General features: G+C 47.1%; 1 protein-coding gene across 4 annotated transcripts in view; it reads right to left on the bottom strand.

Moving 5' to 3' along the window:
- Positions 1-25543, bottom strand: part of TMPRSS2 (transmembrane serine protease 2) — a 499201-nt gene that overhangs the window by 133546 nt on the left and 340112 nt on the right. For all 4 annotated transcript variants that reach the window (XM_069636039.1, XM_069636041.1, XM_069636038.1 and 1 more), the window contains one exon: positions 7451-7619. In XM_069636039.1, coding sequence (XP_069492140.1) covers positions 7451-7619 — 169 coding nt within the window. The remainder of the gene's footprint in view (positions 1-7450; positions 7620-25543) is intronic.

Genomic DNA, 25543 nt, shown 5'->3' with positions numbered 1-25543 from the left:
CTGGTAATTGTGGTTTATCTCATATGGGGCTCGACCAGAGTCTCTTGAGTTAGCATCCACATGATGCTGCCTTCCCTCTGCAACTGGTCGCCCCTTCATTCTTTTTACAGTTCATTCAAAGTGCATTAGCTTTGGTTTGAAGATTGCCACTCCCGCGATTGTCACTCAACACAGCCTGGTTCTTATCAGTTCTCTTCTCGACTCACCGGCTGTGTCGAAACCGCTTGGCCTTTGGCTTCCCTGGAGTCAAGGTGGATACCATGGACACAGGACCTTTGCTCGCTCCTGCTTATTGGCATAGGCTTGCCCCGTGTACCGTTGACATCTGCTGCAAGACACTTGTGGTATTGTTCGCGGTTTTAGGCTCTCCTCTTCGAAGGCTCCCTAGGCCTGGGATGAAAAGGGCAAGGTCACTTCTCTCCTCGCCACGCTCTCGATTCATGCTGCCTTTCTCCGTCGTTTGAACTGCAGCCTGGTAGCCATCATGTCGTGCTGTCTGCTGTACTCGCCTTGCTCGTACTGTGCTGTCTGGCTCCACCTTTTATCCCTATGGGGAAAAGGAAGGGCTGTCAGGTGTGTGTGATCTAAGTTAATTGCCTGACGCTGGGGTTGGGATGTGTCATGTAAACGGTTCTGGGATTAGTCCATTGTCTGTTGTAGTGTGACAGAATGTTTGTGTCAGAAAAGGGGAGAGGTAGAATTTCCAGATGTGTTACCGGGGCAGAAGGGAGAGAGGTGTTAAATGGAATAAAGACTTTCGTATTAGGGCTTGTAAGGGTCTCGAAAGGGTAGATTGCATTTAACCAGGAGTTTATAAAATGATATTTAGAGGAACGGGATTGTTGGGTTTGTGAGGCACACAGGAATAAATGGGATTATGAAATGAACACAGGGGATTCTGGGACCGGTAGTGTGCTGACAGGGCAGATGGAGTGTTCGTAAAAGAATAATCAAAAGGATGTGGAGAAGAATGGTGGAGAGTATTCAGGTAGGAAGTGGAAAAGCAGGGTCTCTGGGAGATGTGACTTTCCAATTAATAGGGTTCCTGTTCCTAGAGGATTTACCAGATTGGGGGGAGGGGGATTGTTGGTAGATTCTGATACGGGAGACTTTATGGAAGAAAGGGGGCCAGATGTAATACAGCCCACAAATGTCTCTGAACATCATCCTCCTCATCTTCTTTGTCTGTAGCATACCGCGTCTCACCTGGGGCTTTCCCCTGAGCACAACCCTGGGTTCCCCTACACAGGTGATCCTCCCCCACTGGTCCACCCCCAGGAACTGGATCCAACAGCAATGGCTGTGTCCTTGCCACCTGAATAAGGGATTCCCAAGGCTTTAAAGGGAGAATGCCCTCTGGTTTCTCATTGTTGTTGTATCTGGTGTTTGTTTGTTGGATGCCAAAGAGAAGAATACGTGTTGCGTCTGGATTTCATCCCATCCTCGTCGCCAATATTGTGTAGTTGAAAGAAGGATGAGCTTGAGCAGCAGGGTACTTCCTATGTAGTTTACCGGTCATCAAGTAATCAGATTTCATCGAGTCATTTCAGTGTCAGTAATCAAGGCGCTAGTATGATTAAGGGAGAGCCAACTGGCTCCCACCACCCAGGCTACATCTCCATCCTAGGTAAGAACTCCAACCAACATAACATTCTTATCAGTCACACAGGGTTCCTCACTGACATTCCACACTCAGGTGAAGCATGCATACAGGGAAGAAAGCCAGACACAACACAACTCTTCTAAAACATGTTTAGTGATTGATGCTATTTTGATGAGGTCTGCGATTGTCTTTGGTACTCGTAGGTGTTTGGTAGAGGACATGGGAAGGAGGCTGACTGAATGTGTGACTTGGTAACAGGAGTGGGCGGAATACCAACACTAAAGCAAAATCCAACCAATTTCACTTCCCCTGTGTGAGAAACCTGAAGGTGCCTCAACCGCTAGTTCCCGGGGATCTGTCATCCAGGTCGCCAGGGCACAGCCATCGCTATTGGATCCAGTTCCTGGGGTTGGACCAGTGTGGGAGGATCAACTGGATGTAGGGTCTTCAGGGAGTGAAAGTGGGACACCAAAGGGTGAGACATGGTATCCCCTTCCTTATGACACCTTTTCCCCATCCCACCAGGTAGGATATCTAGAAACTCAACCCCCCACTCCTTTTCCGACACAAACATTTTCTCACAGACAGTTCGCCATGACCGACAATTGACTAACACCAGAGCCGTATACGTGACATGTCCCTTACACAAGGGTCAGGCAGAATCAGGCAATTACTGATAATTGCACACACCTGTCTTCCATCATACTTCCCACACGGGTAAAAGGCGGAGCATGAAAGCACACTCTGAGCAAAGCCAAACGCACGAGGAAGCAGCTATTCCAGGATGGCAGTTTAAACAGAGGAGAAAGGCGTTGCAACGAGAGAGGATGACAAGGAGGGCGTTACCCTTGCCCTTTTCACGAAAGGATCGCGATTTTCAGGATATCTCAAGGAAAAGAAACATAAGACCAGGAATTATAGCTGACTAGAGGTGTAGCATGTGTCTAAAGGTACACAGGGCCCTCCTGAATTGATAGAAAAGGTGGGGAGAAACGACTGCCACTGTGGTACTGTCCTTGACTCCAACAGCAAAACAACGCCAATGAGTTCAGCACAGCCGGTGAGTTGGGAGAAACTGATAACAGACCGGAATGTGTGATGCTCATGTTTGCAAGTGGAAACATTGTATGAACAACGAACTTGTGTTTGATTGAACTTTGAGAAAACCCAGTTGAATACCAAATACAGAATGGTCCGGTGCTGCGTGGGTGCTCACTCGAAGGTCTCTGTTTGGTACCCCCCAGAGGATGTGAATATTGAATGGCAAAATCGAAGTGGTCCTGCAATGGGTTAAGTTAAATCCCGTGCACATTCCAAAGGTTTCAATTATATAAAAACTGAAATTGGTCTGAGCCCGGCTGAGGGGCTCTGATTGTGGGTATCTGAGCCCGAAAGAGATGGATTCGGCGTGAACAGAAAAACTCACAGCAAAACCCACCTGCGAAGATATTGTTGTGGCAAATGTGAACCCGACTGAGGCATGCCTGCGAATTAAAGTTGGTCTGAACCCGGCTGAGGAGGACTAATTGTGAAAGAAGGATCTTAGCCCGGCTGAGTGAGAACCAGGGCGAAGAGTAAATCGCCTGGCTTCACTATTTGCAAAAGGAACTTTTCTTTATTGTTTATGATACATTAGGTCCTCTAAGGCAAGAGACTTTGCACAAAGAGACTTGTGCCTGATGTTGGTGAAGTAAACTGTGACCTTGTGCAGAAGAAGCCCAGGAGTGTGCTGTGCACGAGTGACCCGCCTTATCCCGTGCTAAAAACATGGGGAAGGGAGGCCCACGGCCTAAGCATCCCGACTTATCATTTTGTGAACACTTCTTTCTTTTTGTGACATTATCCCACACTATTTTGTAGCATAGCAGTAAGTTTTGGCAATAGTTTCTTTTTAGTACAAGCCCTTTTTATTTGACTAGACTCCACTAGGACTGTATTATTATTATTTGATAGTCGTAGGTTGCTCCCATCTTAGATTTAGGTTTAGATAGGTGTTTTTCACTTCCCTGATAAAAGGTTTAATAAACCCTCTTGAACTGTGTCTGTCTTACTTTGATACCATGCTTGTCTTTCACCTGCGAAACAAATGTTTTCACAGTTCACCACTTAAGGGTAAACTTCATTTGCCAACCTGAAATTTCAGATTGCCGTCCTAACTTTTGGGCTGGCAAATGAAATTCCCTATTCAGGTCCCTAGTTGCAGGTGCTTGCTTCTCTAATTGGCCATAATTTCAGGCAACACCACCCAAAAAACAGAATTTCAGGCAGGAAAATGCCTGAAATTGGTCAAGTGGGAAGACGTTGCCCAGAATTCGCCAATTACTCCTGTAAGGGTGGAGTAATAAGACTGTAGCATGGAGTGGTCATTGTGGTTGGCTTAAACTTTTATTCCAATAATAAAACAAAAAGAAAGCCCTACACCTTGCCCCAACTCTAAGAGGGGATTCCCTGCCTCAACCAAAATTACTACTGTCAAAGTCAGGATGTCAAAACAAGAGTTCACAGGTCTGTGTCAGAATCCTAGCTCTGTCCCTCACACTTTAAACTAAATGAAAAGAAGGATGTCTTCCTAGTCCGGAGGAATGCTTCCCTTCCCCTGGACAAAACAAGCCATTTTCTTGTTTTAGAAAGTTCAAACTCAAATGTTGGGGGGAATCTCTCCCTTTCCCAGCCTTCCTTAGGCTTGCAACACAGTTCAACAATGGGTGGGGGAATGTCTCCTTTTCCTCAACCGTCCTTTCTCAGGTTTCCTCAAATGGTGGTGGGTCCCTGATCCTGGTTGGCAGACCTGGTTCCCTTCTACCAGGTACTGTGATGAAGAGAAGGAGTCTTGATGCTTCTCCAGACTCAGGTGGGTCCCTGATCCGGGTTGGCAGACCTGGTTCATTTCTACCAGGTATGTTTTCCAAGGTCAGGAAATGAACCTGTTCTTTAACATAAAATCACCGGGGTTCAGGGCACAATTTAATGTTCCTGAAGATCGGAACTACTGTAGGTTTTAACACCCACAGAAGCAAGGCTGTGTAGGAGGACAGAAAAGGGAAAGATTTTAATTCTAATTATCCCTTCCTGGTGAACTCCACTGTGCCTGTGTAGTGCTGCTGGGCCGCCTACAAACAGGGGGATAGAAAAAGAAGAAAAACTAAATACTTCTAAATGTAATTAACCATTCAGCCTTGCACAAAAGTGCCCTTTCGCCCCTCTCTCCCCCTATGTGTGTGCATGGGGAGAGACAAGTACCAAGTGTAAAACCAGTGTTGAATGATGGGGAGTGTCAACATCCAATGGGTTTTGAACAATTTTATTTGCCCATGGACTATGAATCACCCCTCATCCACTGTAGTTTTAAAAACAAGGAATATCATAAGGACAGGTGGACATCACTCTGAGCTTGTGTCTAAACCAACAACACAAAAGACAACACTTACAACACACACACATAGGGGGAGAGAGGGGCGATAGGGCACTTTTGTGCAAGGCTGAATGGTTAATTACATTTAGAAGTATTTCGTTTTTCTTCTTTTTCTATCCCCCTGTTTGTAGGCGGCCCAGCAGCGCTACACAGGGACAGTGGAGTTCACCAGGAAGGGATAATTAGAATTAAAATATTTCCCTTTTCTGTCCTCCTACACAGCCTTGCTTCTGTGGGTGTTAAAACCTACAGTAGTTCCGATCTTCAGGAACATTAAATTGTGCCCTGAACCCCGGTGATTTTATGTTAAAGGACAGGTTAATTTCCTGACCTTGGAAAACATACCAGACCTCTGTTATTCATCGAAATTGTTACCCAGTTGGCAATTGTCCATCCTTTTTGTGTTACTCATTGCTTTACCAAGGGCATGCCCTGTCACGATTACCCTTTGCCCCCACACAATACCTAATGTCACTTCTACCAGGTACTGTAATGAAGAGAAGGAGTCTTGATGCTTCTCCAGACTCAGATGGGTCCCTGACCATGGTTGGCAGACCTGGTTCCCTTCTACCAGGCACTGCAATGAAGAAGAGGAGTTTGGATGCTTTCCCAACTCGTGCAGGGTCCCTGACCCTGGTTTACAGACCAGTTTCTCCTTTCTGTCAGGTCTCTTAGGTTCCCACATAGACTTGGTTTACTCGCCTGCCAAGCCTTGTGTTCATATGCACCTTTCTCAAAGTTCACTTCACAGTTTTCTGACCTCACATACAGGCTTGGTTTATTCTCCTGCCAAGTACTGTCTTCATATTTCGTATTCTCACAGTTCTCTTTGCCTCTCCCCTCTTAATTGACAGCCCTGGGTCGTCTTCCCTCCAAGTACTGCCACAAGGAAGATTAGGTATCCTTGTTAACCAATATGTCCTTTTCAAGTAAGAGTCCCAGACCCACTCTATTATATTGCTTTGCTCATGCTGCTCTTAATTGCCGATAGGGGTTAGCCTCTCTACCCAAATGTTTGTGTGCTGACCCCCAACCATAGACTCAGCCACCCAAATATTTTTAGGGTCTTGCTTGCAGCCCTCTGGTCGCTTGTGGGTTTCCCTATTCCTTTCTTCGACTCGCTGGCTCTCTGGGGCTTTTCTCAGCTTGCTGCAGCGGCTCAATGGCACCTGTCCCTGTTCAGCATGGAACTTGCACCACGTGGTCCTATGGTGCCGCACTGCTTGCGCTCTCGCCATCCGGCCTTTTTGTTCTCTGGCCATGCCTGTGGGACACCGTGCTTCTCGCCTTTTCCCACGTCGTCCTCTGCTGTTCTCCGCGGTGAGCGTTTGCCACGCTCTTGGTTCCACCAAGGAAGATCTGACAGGCAGGTAAATCCGTTGGCAGTTTTTATGTCAGCATTCAGTATGGTCTGTAGTTGAAAACTAGACATTCAGGTAGGTTCTTTGTGAGATCCTTGTAGATCCGCACTTCATCACAGTACCTCGACTTGTATCTTCATAGCAACTACCTCCACTCTTCCTCGTCTCAGTCCTTTCTACTTCTTGAGTTCTACAGAAGTATGCTGGATAGGAGGATAGGGGTGGAGAGAGAGGGGGTGAATGGGATGTATAGGTGTTGGGCAGATATCGCGTTCTCCAAGCATAGTCGTCTCTGTCCCATAGGGGGCTCCTCCTCCCATGAGAGCCACCCGGTGAGTACCACCCCAAGGGGGACTAACGGGTAGCGGCCTCAGCTCCCAGGCCTCATGGGAAGGGGCTACCCCTACAGAAGCAGTGACGACATCCTGGGATTCGACACACTCCACACAGCAAATTCCAGCAGTTTTGCCCACTCCTGCATACGAAGTAGCAGCTGAGCAATTCCATGAACGAGAACTGAATTAAGATGTACAAAGGAGGCGGAATTAGACCAACTGCTCTGTAGTTATCAAATTCTATCGTCTGTTAGGAAACGGAGTACAATAAGGGGCATATTATTGCACCTAGGAAGGAAAGGGCAAAACAGTATGAATAAGAACATATGTGAGCACAGTTGGAATAGCCAGGCTGACCTGCTGAGCCTTTAGGGGAATGTGAGAAAGTTATAAAAGAAAAAAGTGAACCTGCTTGGCTTTTGCAAAGGTTTCGCATACAGTGCAGCATTACATGACGTCCGTATGCGTCATTCATATGTTATGCAAATAGGGTGACAACTGGCTGGAAACCACGTTCAATATGAAGTTGTAATTCTATCATTTCAGGGTGATGTCAAATATGTTGTGGGGTGCCACAAAGTGCAGTATTCAGTCCAACTCATTGTAGTTCGTAGTGTAGATGTCATGGGTGGATAGCACAGTCCGTCACTAAGCTGAATTTTACCATCAATTGTAGATGTCGAAGCCTACCGATTGGTGAATACCATATTAAGACAGCAGGAGAAAATGTGATGCTTACCCTTCCACGCAGTGAGCAGCTGTTACTATCCAGTATGGGGTGACGATGGAGCCCCCGCATACATGTGTTCCACGAACCTGAAGGCTGACCTGCCATGGCCACTCCCCACGTGTGGCAACGGTTCCACCAACAATCCGGCTGCTGGCTGCCCTTGTTGACTCGCCGCAATCTAAAGTCAGAACAACACCAATATTTCTTAGTAAGAGTTAGGACGTAATCGTTTTTATCATTTTATTTTGCCATATCCGAGTGGCAAACTGAACATCTGGCCAGTGCCACTCTGTGATGCTCAAAGCTCAGGCAATCAGAAAACCTAGGAACCAGTGTGTCTCTTCTAATTCTCCCTATCGTTACCAAGGACTACTCAGCCCATGTATCAAATAGGTACTGAGTACTTTAAATGATCTTAAATGAAGGATGTAAGTAAAATATAATTTTTATTCAAACAATTCGCAATAATTCAACCAAACGTAATCACCATAAACAGCAGTATACAATCACATATTCTAAAAGCATACATAGTGTCTTTCATCAATATAAACAGTCATAAAACAGTACATACATTATAAAAAACCAAGTAAGGAATATGTAAAAATATCTAATTTCAGTTACCACCTCACGGTAGACTAACGCCTCCTGTTGGTGAGCTATTACTCCTCAAGTGCAAAGTGTATCTAAAAAGATGTGTGTCAAAAGTGTAGTGCAAAACAAACGTTGGAACATAGAATCTAATGCACCTACTTGAATCTAGGTAACCCTTAGTACTAAATACTTATGATCAGTAACTTAATCATTTCTCAACGAAAGGAAAGCACTATTACTGGTAACTGGTTCACAGCACTATCATCAATCACAATGCTCAATAACCCAACATGTTTCGTTCTTCGAAGGTAGTTACTCAATGTCCGAGAACTTCTTCAGGCGGCCAACATTTTACCACCACAATACACAAACATACAGGACTTCTTAGCATTCACTTGGGATATGTGAAACCAACAAACGTCCTTAATCGTGCAAGAATTGGCGTATAATCCTGGGCACGGATCCGTTTGGATGTCCTTTGACTGGACTCCTCTCGTACTACCGTGAGCTACTTCCAATATGCACCATCCGTGAAACACAACTTCTTCTGTGGTGCAAAAGCGCTGCAGTCTCCTTTGAACCTTTCTGCCTTCTACGGCTTCTGGGGGCCGGCGCACACTCGCTGAGTAGCGTGTTTGGAACTCCCAAACTCTTCCTTACAAAACTGCTTTTGTGCATGCAGCGGTCACATGTCCATTGCTCAAAGCTCAGGAACATTCAATTTTCTAAGTTTCAGGGAATAACCCGCTAAATCCTCTGTTCAAATTGTGACGCACTTCCTCCTACATCAATGATTAGTGTACTAAGTGAACCTGCTCTTTGAGTGCTTTCCCCATTTCAGATACACTGTTTTGACAGTCATCACCTGCAAGTCTTCCAAATATGTAAGAAACATTTCCTTCATTGTATAAACCCGTTCTTTTGTGATCCTTCGTGAAAGAATACATTTTATAAAACATATGGGCTCATCATTATTAATTTAACTTCCAAACATCTCCTTCTCCTCACTCAAACCCCTTCAGACTAAGAGTGACACATTGCAGGTACCATGATGCAGGGCTCTGAAAGATTCAGCATTCTAACTCTGGTGCTGAAGCATTTCTGCAAGTTGCATGTTTCTCATTTATCTTTCTTATTTATATGGAAATGGTCATCGACATAAGTCAAATTCAAAGCAAAACCAACAGAACTTTGTCCCAGGTATACAATTGATAACACAAACAATTTCAGAAGTATGTTTTTACATATAAAATGGACAGCAACATTTTACTAAGTATTTCGAGATTGCAACACAAAAAATTAGACATTAACATAATCAAAACAGTAGCTTGTAAATTACATGTAAATAGGTTTATGTACACTATAAACAATTATTTACTTATTAACAAATTCATTATGATCCTGCTGGCGTGGTTATGTGTTTTAATGATAAAATACTGGCACCGCTTTCTTGAGAACCGCCTCACCATTTTCTAGGGGCGCTGTAGACCCATCTACATGTTCTTCAAAATATGAGAACTTTCTGAGGGCAATTCAATCGCCAGCAAACTATCATGCATGCATCTACACTGACAGCAGAAAATTGTGAAGCCGGTCTCATTGAAACGCGTCAGAACTTTGCCAAAACGGACCCACAGAACACAGCCAAGCCAATGTGTGCTACAAAGACCCAGAAAAGACACGAGACAGAAAGGCAGCCCATATAGAGGTCCTTGGATACTTCTGCCCTGGCCATGCGCAGGGCATGACAGGGTAAATCTGCTCTGTACGACAGAGAAACCATTAAAGAGACCAGTGCTTAAAAGCAGGATGGGGAGAAAAGTTCCCAGCATGCCAGTTTGGCAGCCATCTTGGAGTGTGACTGGGCTTTATAAACTCAGCCACACCAAAGGCATGCTCCTTGCTGTTCTGCCATGGAGGAAGAAAATATTGGTCAGCAGTTCCACACCTTGACAGACACGATTCTAGCGCATCATCCACCACTCGTGGGGAGCCGCAGCAGGACACACCCACCTCTGTGAGTCCCAGGGTGCATCAAAAGATAAGGCTTGCTGCTATTACCGGATATAGAAACAATCCGTGGGGCACTACCACTTTACGAGTCGCCCCGCTGCTAGTTAATGGTATATCTGGGTTCGAGGATCTGTTTTTGTAGAGCTGGGTTTCGCAGTCGCTCGTGATTCAGTAGAAGACATTGCTTGATGCAAGTTGCAAGTGTTTCCCTGATAAAAAAACATGATCATGCTAGCAATCAGAGTGTCCCCCGAAAAATATGTCGTCAGTCTCAACAATGCCATGCCTGTGAAAAACCTATTCCATTGTGAAATGACTTGGGCTTCAGCACATTGTTCTACGAGTATGTGCATCTGTACATCTTTTCTTCCTTTGATGTTGCACATTTCAAGTTGTACCCGGGGACAACAAATATATGGCCAGATACCTTCTCAATTTAAATGCATCCAACACAAATATCTAGAGAACTGGGTTTGTGTTCTTGTCTTAGGGGTCACACCGGCTAAGACAACAGAACATGATTGGCAGCCTTGGTTGCCCAATCAAATTGTGACTTGGAGTTGGATGAAACAAAACTCGGGAGCTGTAAATACTCGTCAAGGCCTTCGACTGACCTGGCGCACACTACTTAGCATTATGGAATGCATCCTCGTGGCTAGTCTCACCCACAAGCCTGGGATGTAGGGGCTGGATGAAAACCTATAGGAACTCTGGGCTGTCCACTGATACAACTAAGGGGGGAAACAACTACTGCCTAGTGGTGGCAGGATGGTGACAGAATTATGTATGGGACTAATGTAGGATGGCCTATCGTCAAAGTCTGCGTCCCCATCTACATAAAGAGACACGTTATAGATGTACAGCCCCCTATTGACAAGGCCCTGAATCACTTTGAGATTAAAGGAATTTATATACATTCTTGCCTTTTCTGTGGTTGATTTCTGACTCAAAAGTTCTGGTTGTTAGCTTCTGGCTTCCGATAGGTCAATCCTCTGGCTGCGATCACAGCCCTAAACTCTAGCAGTGTACACACATCAAATGACTATCAGGGAAGAACTTGTGATAACCCCCCCAACCGCCCCCTTTCCTTAGGATTCACCAATAATGATCCCCAGCAAGAATATCTCTCCTCTCCCGGGACAGGTTTCTTTTCATATGGATACCATTTTAACCCACCAGTCATGGGTCAACGTCCTGGGTTTGGCCCCGCCCTAGGCTCTGGTGATATGATATGATACAAGTCATTTATAATGCGCTTGTACACATGTGTTTCTAGGCGCGACAAGACAAGCAAGGGGAGACAAAGGTAGGACAAAACAAACAATCTTACTAGGACTTATGTCATGCAGATCGTGCAAAAGCAGGGGTAATGGAAAGGAGAAGTGCCAGGCGGGGGGAAAGGGAGAGTGCAATAGCAAAGCTCAAGTAAGTGCTGCTGGAGTGGCCGGTTCTAATTAAGTGCAAGGAGGCAGGGGACTGTAGGGTTGCAGAAACAGTCCCTAGTGCATGGTAGGACCGGAGGCAGTGCATGAGGCTACTGGTCATGAAGAAGCCTGGTCCCCATAAGGTTCAGAGGGAGGCCAGCTAATCAATTAGTGCAGCAGACAAGAACATCAGCAGGGAAGAGAGAGAACAGAAGCGAAAAGGAATGCCTTGAGTTGCTTCCGGAACCTGAGGTGCTCCTGCTCAAGTTTGAGAGAAGCAGAGAAGCCGTTCCAGAGGGAGGCATCAGCCGAGGAGAGAGATCTACCCCCCACTCTCAGCTTGGAGAAGTGTCTGACCTTCTGAGAGTTGTAGGTGGATGAGCGGAGGGCTTGAGAAGGAAAGTGCTCATGAAGAGAGAGTTGGATGTAGTGTGGTCTCTGGCCCTAGAAAGCCTTGTGGACGATGCAGAGAGTCTTCAACTTGATCCTTGCAGTGACCGGGACCCAGTTGAGAAATTTCAGGGCGGGAGAGATATGATCCGTGTACATGACGCCAAGGACATGTCTCGCAGTCCTGTTCTGGATAAGTTGCAGAGGGCGAAGTGTAGAGGCAGGCAGATTTAGAAAGAGGCTGTTGCGAGGCTTGAGGTCAAGGACAAGTCTTGCTGTCCTGTTCTGGATTAGTTGCAGGGGGCGAAACATAGAGGCAGGCAGATTTAGAAAGAGGCTGTTGCAGTAGCCCAGCCTAGAGAGAACCAGGGCTCTGGAGACAATCAGATTCTGGGGGAAAGTGAGAAAAGGAAGAATACCTCTGAAGACGTGCAGCTGGTATTGAGACTTAGAGGCAGCCGTGGCGTGAGGAGACAAGGAGAGTGTGGAGTCAAAGATGACACCAAGGTTATTTGCCTCGCAGGAAGGTGCAGGCAGATGGCCCAAGGAGGCCAGCCAGAGTGAAAGAGGGAAAGCGGGAGCTGGGGTCTCAATGAGAAGGATCTCAGTCTTACTGCCGTTCAGGCAGACATCATTAGAGGCACACCATTCCTGTCCTTTGCTTTCACAGGCACAGTTCCACCGCATGATGTGTTTCCTTCTCCATTGTCATTATTTTGGGATGGTTTAGCTTTTCCTGATTCTCATGTTTGTTAATTATATAATTGGACGGGATTATGCTGGTCATGGGCTCAAAGGCAGTTAACTCCATCTCTGAGTCCGGTGGCTTTGTGAGGGTGATTCTGTTGCCGTGATCACTAGGCCTCTGGTCTAAATGGCCTACTAGTTTTGCCTGGCTTGTGCATTCTGCAAAACTCACAATGTTCCTTTGGTCTACATTTGTTAATGGGCTTGAGGTGAGAAGCTTCTTGACTTCTCCATGGCTTTCTCACAGCACAGGCCGGCTAGGAACTCTCCTGCTCTACCTTTTACAAACTATAAGGAACTCATCTTTTTGTGCTGCTGCAGCCCCAGAACTGCCCAAGGTTTTCCTTGACACGCCCATGCGATCCCCATATTTATCTGTCACCTGTTAGGGAGAATTCTCTGTTTAGGCTGAATTTCCCTACCTAGTGAGTCCCCCAGCAGCTTTGCTGGATTTCTAGGGTTTCTTTTTTTCTCCTGCCAAGAGTGAGACTCTTTTACCCTCACTCTTGGACATGTTGAAGTGTGTTTTCTTGGTTAAACCTTGTGTTGAATGGGCTATGGGGTCTTTTACTCCATAGGGCCTCATGTATTTTTGTGATGTGGGTTACACAGCACCCTCTGTGCCGTGACCCAGGGGTGTCCTAGGGACTCCCCAACATAGACTCCATACCCTGGGACTGACTACTGTCTCCCAGGGCATGTAAAGTCACCAAAGACTTTGCTAGTCTTGAATCCTGAACAGAACCAGTACAAACCATCATATTGTGGACGTACTGGCTGGGGCAATTCGATTGCCCCAGGGTCTGTTAGTCGAGGGGGCACGTCTCCGTCCCCCCTGATCGAGTTTTGGCTGGTGGCAGTGGAAACTACTTTTTATATTCGACCGCGAATATTTCCCTATGGGATTTCCCATTGTTTTAGGCTAACACATTTAATTATTTATTTACGGTAGCCTTAAACATACCGCCGGTTTATATATTTATTCTTATAACTCCGGTTGGGACTTTTTGCCAAAACTTGATTCTAAAATGGCGTTGGCGTTCGCCTCTGTAACTCTGACCCAAAGTGGAGCCCTTTGTTCCACTTTTGGCGGGCTTCTCCACAGAAGCCCTCCAAAGTGGTGCCACTCTGTCTGGGGTACTTAGGAGGGGTGGAGGGGGATTTAGGCACCCTGGACTGAGTTACCTTGGTAACTCAAGTCGCACTCCGTCCTGATTGGCCCAAGTGGTGAGCCGGCCGGCTCACCACTTAGCATGTTTGAGTGACAGCTAGGCTGGGTGAATGGGGGTTTGCTGCATAAAAGCAGGGCTTTGGGGACTGGAACTTCAGAAGTCGCCACAGGACCAAGAATCCGATGAGGGAAGAGCTGAGCCGACCTGCTTCGACGACACCACCCGGTGGAGCCCTGCTGAACCGTCTCACCACTTTTCCCGACGACCGAGGAGAACTCTTAACGGAGTGGCTCCTTCCCTTGACTGGTGGGGACAACCAGTTTTCACCTTCTTTTCGCTTCTCGAGGTATCTCGTGGCCGCCTTGCCAGTGCCAAGCACCCCGGCAACCGGAACCCCACCACTTTTACCCCATCCACGAAAGTCGGTACAACCCTTTAACCGGAGGACTCCGCGGCTGGTTTCTTCCCGGGCAGTGCAACGACCCTCTTCTTCTGCTCTTCAGCGAGAACTTCTTCTCCCCTGACCGACGTCGAGCCTTGCTGCCACTGCCTGGAACAACTGCCACCGCTGGAGGATCCTTTCCGCTTAAGGTACCGTGTTCCGCCTGGCTCCCCTTGCCACCGACTGTACGGGGTAGATTTAGCCCCCGGCTTTCGAACCTGGGAGTGCCTGGAACACCCTGGCTAAACTTTCTAAGCCACTCTAAACGCTTTCTAACTCTTTGCAAAACTTTGAATCCCTAATAACAGTGTGATCTTGGGCACATTTTCACTCCGGCTACTCTAAGAGTGGGCCCTGCCTAGTGACTTTTGCTCACCTGTGACTTTGTGCTTCTTTGAGCCTATTGCAAGTGTTCTGGACCTTAGAGTGGTGTGTTTAACCCATTTCTGTTTCTTTTTATTCCCTTTCTTGAACCTACTAGAGTGTCATCTAACGTTAAGCGCTCACCTCTGTTTTAATTATGTGGTGTTAACCTAGAGTTGTCTAGATAGGAGTAAGGGTTGAAACTGCTTTCATTATAACTGTGTTTGAAGTGTTTTTACTATATTTTGCTAGAGTGATTTCAACTTATGTGTGTTTAAATAAATAACTATATACTTTTGAAACCAAGCTCTGGTCAGTGTTTGCTTGTGCTATTGTATTTGAGTACCTATTGTGTATACTTTACATACTGCCTAACTCTTCTTGAGGGAAGTCTGACTGCTCAGCCACAGCTACCAGGTAAATCTGGGTGGTGCGGACTGCTACCAAGTGGGTTTACTGCTATACCTGTAGTCTTAAATCTTTTGCAGTGTTCCCTAAGGGAACTGCACAGGTTTCTGCCTAACACTGGTGTACAGCGGTGGGATTTGTATTAAGTATACATTTTAGTGTGCTTTAGATACCTTAGTGCAACTAACCACAAAGCTTAGCACTATAAAAGTAAACCTCTAACATGTCAGATATAGAAAGCTATAGTCAAGAGTCCCTTGCAGCCAAAACTGCTGATTGTTTAAGAGTGCTCTGTAAACATAAAGACCTCCTGACTAAGGGCAAGAAAATGGAGCTGATTGAAAGATTGTTAGCTAACCAAAGTCTGGGTGAGGGTTCAGAGGAACCTACCACTCCAGCAACTGTAGATGACAGTATTGAAATTAACATGGAGCAAAATGTTGATGATTCTGAGGAAGAGTCAGAAGAGGAGGGTGAGGCTGTTGTGACTGTCCCCCCTAGGCCTCTGCCTGCTCTACCTGCTGTACCTACTGGGCCTTTACCAGGTCCCACATTTAGTCCTCAGTACTTTGAACTGGAGAAAATGAAACTAGAATTGGAGTATAAGAAACTGAATGCTCAAACTGACAAAGAACTAAGGCTAAGGGAAATGGAGCTCAAGTATGAGCTAGAAATGAAGAAATTATCTGTTGAGAATGCTTCTCTCTCCGGCTCCTCTAGAAGTTCCAGTCCTAAAAGACCCCGGATGCCTAAAGAATTGGTTGGTATGTATGAGCCTAAGTTGGATGTGTTGGATTGGTTGTCTCTGTTTGAATATAATCATGGGCTCCAGAACATCACAGGAAATGACTTACTCACCTGGTTGTTCTCTAGGCTTCCCCCTGTTGCAACTGATGTGGTAATGGAGATGGGGGAGGAGGATAAGAAGGACTATGAATGTGTGAAACTAGCTTTGATAGCTAGGTTTGGGAAGACCCCTTCCCAGTATCTTAAGAGGTTTAGGAGCCTCAAAAAGCATGATGGTACCCCTTGGGCTACCTGGGTGAGTGAAGGGTTGAAAAACTTAGAGGGATGGATTAAGGGTTACAAGGTGAACACTTATGAAGGTATGAAGAATTTGTTTATGTTGGAGACTATTTATGATGCCTGCTCTCCTGAGCTCAGACAACACTTGGCTGATTCCAAGGAATTAGATTCCCGAAAACTAGCTAGGGCTGCTGACTTGTGGGTTGCCAACAGGGCCACTCACAAGGATTCTGGGGTAACTCAGAAAAAGGATGGGGAGAGACAGCCTAAAAAGGACTCCAAAGAGAATTCAAATACTACAAATTCCAAAGAGGGCCCCAAACAAAACTATAAGGGTAAGCCACAAGGGAAACCGAATCAGGCTAGTGTACCTTCTGGTCCCAGACCAGAAGGAGGTCAGAACAAGCCTCCATTCCAGCGAGCCTTTGGCTCATGCTTTGTTTGTAAGGCTACTGACCATGTGAAAGGAGATCCCAGGTGTAAGGGTAAACCTTCAGGGGTCCAACTTGCCTCCTTAGCCTTCGCTCCAGAAGAGGAAGTACATATGGCAAGTGGAAACTTTCTATTACTGGCTGATGAACCCACTGGAGTCTCAGCTAGTGTTTCTTTAGTCTCTCTGGGGTTGTGGGAACAACAGAATTTAGATGTATATAACTCTATCCCAGATAATACTAAAGAGTATTATAAGGACAGTGTCCAAGTGAATGGCCAGGAGACTCCTGCCATTAGGGACACTGGGGCCAGCATAACTGTGGTGGATGAATCATTTTTCAAGGCAGAGGATGTTGCTAAGGCACCCAAATGCCTCACCAAGTTAGCTGGAGGGCCTGTGCAGATGTGTCCCCAGTTACCAGTTCTCATCCAATGTAATGATATGGCTGTAAAAATACCTGTCAGTGTACAATGTGAAGTGCCAGGTAGGGTTCTGCTGGGTAATGACCTCAAAGCTCTTGGAGTTGTATCTCATACCCCCAGACCCCCTAGCAAAAGGTTACAGGAGCTCACAAAACCTGCAAGAGAGAAAACCCTGAGAGGGTTATCTCAGGAGATGATGACAGAAATCACTCCTCTCCCACTGGAACAACTTACTGCAGTAACAACCAGATCAGGAGCAAAGGGGCAACCCAAGACTCCTAGGAAAAAGCCAGCAGCAAGCACTCCAGTGCTTCCAACAAGGACTTCCCCTAGGTTGTCCAAAGTTACACCTGTAACTCCACCTCCAGCTGAGGCTGAGAGGGAGGTACAACCCTGTGTGGTTGAGCTAGACTCTGAGGAAGAGCTAGAGGGAGGCCCAAACCTTATTGGAGATTTGGACCCTGAGGACCATCCTGAGCTGCAGTCTTTACTGGCAGAAGGTGGGCCTAGCAGGGCTGCTTTCCGTAAGGGGCAAAGAGAATGTCCAACTCTGGAAGGTCTCCGCCACCAGGCAGCTTCTCAAGCTGATGGGCAAGAGCCTGGGAAGTATAGGTTGCACTGGGAAGATGGCCTCTTCTACAGTGAACCCACTGAGTCTGAACCTGGAGACTACAAACGCCTTGTAGTCCCACAAGAGAACAGAAACAGTTCTTACAACTAGCCCATGAGATACCTTTGGCTGGCCACTTGAGTTTCAAGAAGACCAAGGAAAGGCTCTCACTCTACTTTTATTGGCCAAAGATGGGGGCTGAAGTAGATAGATATTGTAAGAGCTGCCATACCTGCCAGACTTCTGGTAAGGTTGTTTCCAAGAATGTGGCACCTTTAGTGCCTCTCCCAGTTGTGGGAGTCCCATTTGAGAGGGTAGGGATTGACATTGTTGGTCCCCTTGATCCTCCAACCTCCTCAGGTAACAGGTTTATACTTGTTGTAGTAGACCATGCTACTAGGTACCCTGAGGCAATTCCTATGAGGACTGTTACAGCTCCGGCTGTGGCTAAGGCCCTCCTTGGTATTTTCACCAGGGTTGGGTTTCCTAAGGAAGTAATCTCTGACAGGGGATCAAACTTTATGTCCCACTACATGAAAGCCATGTGGAAAACCTGTGGAGTTACTTACAAGTTCTCAACAGCCTACCACCCTCAGACAAACGGATTGGTTGAAAGGTTTAACAGAACCATGAAGAGCATGATAGGTGCTTTAGAGGAACCCCTTAAGAAAAAATGGGACCTTCTACTGCCATGCCTGCTCTTTGCTTATAGAGAAGTCCCTCAGGAGGGAGTAGGTTATTCTCCCTTTGAGCTTCTCTATGGCCATCCGGTCAGAGGTCCATTGGCCCTGATTAAGGAGGGGTTGGAAGGTGCTCCTCCCCTCAAGCCAGTCAGAGTGACTGACTATGTGATAGGTCTCCGGAGGAGAATGTCACACATGATGGCAGAAGCAAGTGACAACTTGAAAGCTGGTCAAGCTCTGGTCAAACATTGGCATGACCAGAAGGCTAACATGGTTGAGTTTACTCAAGACCAGCTAGTTCTAGTTATGCTCCCAACAAGGCAGAGGGCCTTGCAAGACAAGTGGATGGGACCCTTCAAGATTGTGGGAAAGCTTGGAGAGGTCAACTATCTGGTGGATCTGGGCAGACCCAGGGAAGCTCCTAGAGTCTTCCACACCAACAGACTAAAATCATACATCTCCAGACCTGACGTAGGAGCCTTGCTCCTAGCTTCAGCTGCAGAGGAGGAAGAGAGTGAATCTCTCCCTGATCTCCTCAGAGGGGTGCCTTTAGATGAAAAAGTCGAAGGAGTTAATCTCTCTTCAGACCTGACACCTGAGCAACAAGAGGAGTGCAAATCTATGTTAAATCAGTTTGCCTCCCTGTTCTCACTGTCACCAGGCTTGACCCCTTGGGGCCAGCATGAGATACTCACTGGTGACTGTCTGCCAGTCAAAAGCAGAGGGTACAGAATGTCAGAACATATCAGAACCCACATCAAAGGAGAGGTCAAGAAGATGCTTGATCTCGGGGTAATAGAACCCTCTACTAGCCCATGGTCTAGCCCAGTTGTGTTAGTAGCAAAGGCAGGATCCAAAGACTTGAGATTCTGTGTGGACTATAGAGCTCTAAATGCAGTCACCAAGACTGATGCCCACCCTTTGCCCAGGACAGATGAGTTGGTGGATAAACTTGGTGCAGCCAAGTACCTCAGCACATTTGACCTTACGTCAGGCTATTGGCAAATAGCCCTGACAGACCATGCCAAGGAGAAGACTGCATTTTCGACCCCAGTTGGCTTGTACCAGTTTAAGGTCATGCCTTTTGGATTAAAAAATGCACCTGCCACATTCCAAAGGATGGTGAACCAAGTTCTGGCTGGGATGGAAGATTTCTGCATGGCATACTTGGATGACATTGCAGTCTTCAGCCACTCCTGGGAAGAACATGTGAACCACCTAGGACAGGTGTTGCAGGCTCTGGAACAGGCCCATTTGACAATCAAAGCCAGTAAGTGCCAGATTGGTCAAAGTAAAGTGGTCTACCTTGGGCATGAGGTAGGAGGTGGAGAAATAAGGCCTTTGCTCAGCAAGATTGAAGCTGTGCAAAGTTGGACAACACCAACTACTCAAACCCAAGTGAGAGCCTTCCTAGGCCTCACTGGGTATTACAGGAATTTCATTGAGAACTATGGGACCATAGCTTCTCCACTGAATGTAATCTCCTCTCCTAAATTCCCTAAAAAGGTAAAATGGAATGAAGAGTGCAATCAGGCCTTTGAAAAACTGAAGAGAGCTCTTTGCCAAGCTCCAGTATTGAGAGCTCCTGACTACCACCAAACTTTCATTGTACAAACTGATGCTTCCAATGTAGGTATAGGTGCAGTTCTAAGCCAACTGGATGAGAAGGGTAGGGAGCACCCCATTTGCTTCATCAGTAGAAAACTGAAGGATCCTGAGACAAGGTGGGCAACAATCGAAAGAGAATGCTTTGCTATTGTGTGGGCACTGAAGAAGTTTAGGCCATACTTGTATGGTTCTACTTTTGTTATTCAGACTGACCACCAACCCTTGAGATGGTTAATGCAAATGAAAGGGGAAAATCCAAAACTATTGAGATGGTCAATCTGCCTGCAAGGGTTTGATTTCACCATTGAGCACAGGTCAGGGTGTCACCATCAAAATGCTGATGGACTCTCTAGGATGTATATCATCGACTAGAGGTATGAGGTTCATCCAGGAGTGGATTAAATCCTCCTGTCCCTTAGTCTGGGGGGGGGCGAGTGTTAGGGAGAATTCTCTGTTTAGGCTGAATTTCCCTACCTAGTGAGTCCCCCAGCAGCTTTGCTGGATTTCTAGGGTTTCTTTTTTTCTCCTGCCATGAGTGAGACTCTTTTACCCTCACTCTTGGACATGTTGAAGTGTGTTTTCTTGGTTAAACCTTGTGTTGAATGGGCTATGGGGTCTTTTACTCCATAGGGCCTCATGTATTTTTGTGATGTGGGTTACACAGCACCCTCTGTGCCGTGACCCAGGGGTGTCCTAGGGACTCCCCAACATAGACTCCATACCCTGGGACTGACTACTGTCTCCCAGGGCATGTAAAGTCACCAAAGACTTTGCTAGTCTTGAATCCTGAACAGAACCAGTACAAACCATCATATTGTGGACGTACTGGCTGGGGCAATTCGATTGCCCCAGGGTCTGTTAGTCGAGGGGGCACGTCTCCGTCCCCCCTGATCGAGTTTTGGCTGGTGGCAGTGGAAACTACTTTTTATATTCGACCGCGAATATTTCCCTATGGGATTTCCCATTGTTTTAGGCTAACACATTTAATTATTTATTTACGGTAGCCTTAAACATACCGCCGGTTTATATATTTATTCTTCTCCGGTTGGGACTTTTTGCCAAAACTTGATTCTAAAATGGCGTTAGCGTTCGCCTCTGTAACTCTGACCCAAAGTGGAGCCCTTTGTTCCACTTTTGGCGGGCTTCTCCACAGAAGCCCTCCAAAGTGGTGCCACTCTGTCTGGGGTACTTAGGAGGGGTGGAGGGGGATTTAGGCACCCTGGACTGAGTTACCTTGGTAACTCAAGTCGCACTCCGTCCTGATTGGCCCAAGTGGTGAGCCGGCCGGCTCACCACTTAGCATGTTTGAGTGACAGCTAGGCTGGGTGAATGGGGGTTTGCTGCATAAAAGCAGGGCTTTGGGGACTGGAACTTCAGAAGTCGCCACAGGACCAAGAATCCGACGAGGGAAGAGCTGAGCCGACCTGCTTCGACGACACCACCCGGTGGAGCCCTGCTGAACCGTCTCACCACTTTTCCCGACGACCGAGGAGAACTCTTAACGGAGTGGCTCCTTCCCTTGACTGGTGGGGACAACCAGTTTTCACCTTCTTTTCGCTTCTCGAGGTATCTCGTGGCCGCCTTGCCAGTGCCAAGCACCCCGGCAACCGGAACCCCACCACTTTTACCCCATCCACGAAAGTCGGTACAACCCTTTAACCGGAGGACTCCGCGGCTGGTTTCTTCCCGGGCAGTGCAACGACCCTCTTCTTCTGCTCTTCAGCGAGAACTTCTTCTCCCCTGACCGACGTCGAGCCTTGCTGCCACTGCCTGGAACAACTGCCACCGCTGGAGGATCCTTTCCGCTTAAGGTACCGTGTTCCGCCTGGCTCCCCTTGCCACCGACTGTACGGGGTAGATTTAGCCCCCGGCTTTCGAACCTGGGAGTGCCTGGAACACCCTGGCTAAACTTTCTAAGCCACTCTAAACGCTTTCTAACTCTTTGCAAAACTTTGAATCCCTAATAACAGTGTGATCTTGGGCACATTTTCACTCCGGCTACTCTAAGAGTGGGCCCTGCCTAGTGACTTTTGCTCACCTGTGACTTTGTGCTTCTTTGAGCCTATTGCAAGTGTTCTGGACCTTAGAGTGGTGTGTTTAACCCATTTCTGTTTCTTTTTATTCCCTTTCTTGAACCTACTAGAGTGTCATCTAACGTTAAGCGCTCACCTCTGTTTTAATTATGTGGTGTTAACCTAGAGTTGTCTAGATAGGAGTAAGGGTTGAAACTGCTTTCATTATAACTGTGTTTGAAGTGTTTTTACTATATTTTGCTAGAGTGATTTCAATTTATGTGTGTTTAAATAAATAACTATATACTTTTGAAACCAAGCTCTGGTCAGTGTTTGCTTGTGCTATTGTATTTGAGTACCTATTGTGTATACTTTACATACTGCCTAACTCTTCTTGAGGGAAGTCTGACTGCTCAGCCACAGCTACCAGGTAAATCTGGGTGGTGTGGACTGCTACCAAGTGGGTTTACTGCTATACCTGTAGTCTTAAATCTTTTGCAGTGTTCCCTAAGGGAACTGCACAGGTTTCTGCCTAACATCACCCATGCTAACAAACCTTTGTACAAGAGATTGGGAAGGGGAGAAGCAATGTGGTGCATCCAAATATGCTGCTTTAGGGGTCGCACCATGAAGCTGGTATCTTTGCTTGGCCCCCAACGCCGACTTGTCCTCCCAAATGACTTTGTCAAATAGCTATATCTTAACTACCCCACATTAGTGTGGTGGTCATTGACCCTTCCTAATTGGTATACTGCTCCCATGCTGAAGGTTGGTGATAGACTCCTTCACACAGCGAGTTGGAAAGTTATTAGGGTCCTTCGTTAAATTATTTGCTTTGAGCCGACACCCAACATCCCATGCACACCCCCTCTAGATGAACATAGTGGCTTTCAAGTCAACCACCTCCTGACTATTACATTGGTGGTCTTAAGCCTCCATCAAAGACATTCACAGGTTCAAGGCCTGTCTCACATTGATTAAGTCCTGGAGGGCCAGTGCTTACTGAATTTCTACTGCTGACCAATAACCTCGAACACCCTAACATCCGGAATTGGCATTTGACTATGAACCTCAAGGGATTCACACCTTAGCTGACCACCTGTGCCAAGCCCCTGGAGTTCTACATCAACAGACAGCTCTCTTTCGAGAAGCACATAGCAAGGAAGACACAAACGGCATGGAAGCAACTTACATGTTTTTGGAAAAGCAAGACCATCATCCCATAAAAAACTCGTAATCTCCCGTTCAAACCCTGATGATGGAAATGCCCTCCTGGAAGACTTTCCAGCAACCACCGAGCACCCCTAAATGTGTCCCACATGCTGCAGCATGACTCAAAGGACCCCAATTGAACCATCAAACTGCAATGGCCCCACTGCAAGCACGCATCACCTTCAAATCACACTGCATCATATATGATATGATATGATATGGCATTTTTAACGCACCTGTACACAAATGTTTCTAGGCGCCACAAGACAAGGGAGGAAAGACAGAGGGAAGACAAGACAAAGGATCCTACCAGGCCCTGTGTCATTCAGATCATGAAAGTGGGACAGTGAGGAGTGCAGGGGGAAGGGAGAGGGGGAAGTGCAAGGGAGAGGGTAGGGAGAAGTGCGACCAAGGCCGTATGGCTCTGAGTAAATGCAGCCAGAGCAGCACAGCTCTGGGTAAGTGCAAGAAGGCCGGGGCTGTAGGGATTAGAGTAAGTATGTGGTAGGCAAGGAGGTAGTGCAAGGAAGACTGGTTCATGGAAGAGCCTGGTACCCAGTGAAATTCTGAGGGTACCAAGCAAGCAGTCTGTGCAGCAGACAGGTAAGTTAGCAGGGAAGCGAGAGAGAGATGAGGCAGAGGAGAAAGGGAGGGTCTTGAGCTGCTTCTGGAAATTCAGGTAGGTCCGGCTCAAGTTTCAGAGGGACAGGGAGGCCGTTCCAGAGGGAGGCACCTGCAGAGGCGAGAGATCTACCCCCCACTCTCTGCCTGGAGAAGCATCTGACCCTCAGAGAGTTGGAGGTACCTGAGCGAAGGGCTCTAGGAGAAATGTATTTCGGTAGAGAGAGTTGGATGTGGTGCAGGCCCCTGCCCCAGAAAGCCTTGTGGACAATGCAGATGGTCTTGAACTTGATGCTCGCAGTCACCAGGAGCCAGTGGAGAGATGTCAGGGCTGGAGAGATACAGTCCCTGGGCTTGAGGCCAAGGATAAGTCTCGCAGTCCTGTTCTGCATTAGTTGCAGGGGCTGAAGAGTAGAGGTAGGCAGATTGAGAAATAGGCTGTTGCAGTAGTCCAGCCTGGCGAGAACCAGGGCTCCGGAGACAATGAGCTTCTGGGGGAAAGTCAGAAAAGGCAGAATATCTCTGAGAAGGTGCCGTTGGAAGTGGGATTTTTTGGCAAGATCCGTGATGTGAGGAGAGAAGGAGAATGTTGAGTCGAAGAGGACACCAAACTTTTTTGCCTCAAGGAAGGTGAGGGTAGAGGGCCTAAGGGGAGAGAGAGAAAAAGCAGGAGCAAGGGTTCCATTGAGAAGGATCTCCATCGTACTGGCATTAAGACAAAGATTGTTGGCACTGCACCAATCCTGAACTGTGGATAGACTGTTAGGAATGAGTGAGGGAGATGAGGAGGCTGAGGGAAGCCTGAAGGAGAGCTGAGTGTCCTCCGCATAACACTGAAAGTTAGAAGAGAAGGTGGAGAGCAACACGGCCAAAGGGGCCAGGTAGACAATTAAAGAGCCAGGGTGAGAGGATAGAGCCCTGGTGGACACCACATGTGGAGAGAGAGGTGGTGGAGAGAAAGGACACAAGTTGCACCTGGGTGCGATGATCCAGGAGGAAGGAGGACAGCTACGCAAGGGCCTGATCTGTGATGACCAGGTTCACATGGAATCATTTGATCATAGTGGCATGATTGAACGTGTCGAAAGCAGAGGAGAGGTCATGGAGGATGAGGATAGAGGGAGAGCTGGAGTCAAGATTAGAGAGAAAATATTCACAGGTGTTCAGGAGAGCAGTTCCCGTGCCTCTGGCAGCTCTGAAGCCAGACTAATGGTCATGGTGACAACCAACAGATTCAGTGTGGAGAGTTAGCTGGGAGATGGCCAGTTTATCCAAGCGTTTGCCCAGGAAAGCAGTGATAGAAATTGGGCGATAATTTGCCGGACAGGTAGGATTGGCAGAAGGTTTTTTTGGGAGGAGATACACAAGGGAGTGCTTGATGAGAGAGTGGAAAGATCCAGTGGTGAAAGAGTGATTGTAGAAATCAGCCAAGGCTGGAGAGAGAGTGGCAATGTGATCCTTGATCGTTCTGGTAGACCAGGGGAGCACCTGTTTGGATGATACTTTCATAGATCGGACTTGTCTAGAAACATCATGAGGTGTTGTCAGAGAGAAGAAGGATAAAGAAAGAGGAGAAGGAGTGGTGGCCAAAGGGGGCCTGAGAGAGGTAGAGGGAGACGAAGAGGAAAGCGAGGACAGGATGTCCTGAATTTTAGTAGTGAAATTAAAAGCTAGAGCTGTACAGATGGCCTGGGAGGGAACAGGAGAGGTGAAGACTGCAGTAGGATTGGCCAGCTCCTAACATATTTTAAAGAGTTTGGCAATGTTGTTAGAGGCCGTAGAGACACAGGCTTGGATATGGACCCTCTTTTTGGAGAGGACAGAATCCGTATTGCCTTTGGAGCATGTAGCAGGCCAGTTTGTCAGAAGATGCACCCAAAGCGCTCCACTCCCTCTCAGCCATCCTGCACTTGCGTGTAACGCTC

Source organism: Ambystoma mexicanum, chromosome 7p (genome assembly GCF_040938575.1).
Source record: "Ambystoma mexicanum isolate Mex_15411 chromosome 7p, UKY_AmexF1_1, whole genome shotgun sequence".
Classification (NCBI taxonomy): Eukaryota; Metazoa; Chordata; class Amphibia; order Caudata; family Ambystomatidae; genus Ambystoma; species Ambystoma mexicanum.
The sequence above is the reverse complement of the archived record's forward strand: the minus strand, read 5'-3'. Positions and strand labels throughout refer to the sequence as shown.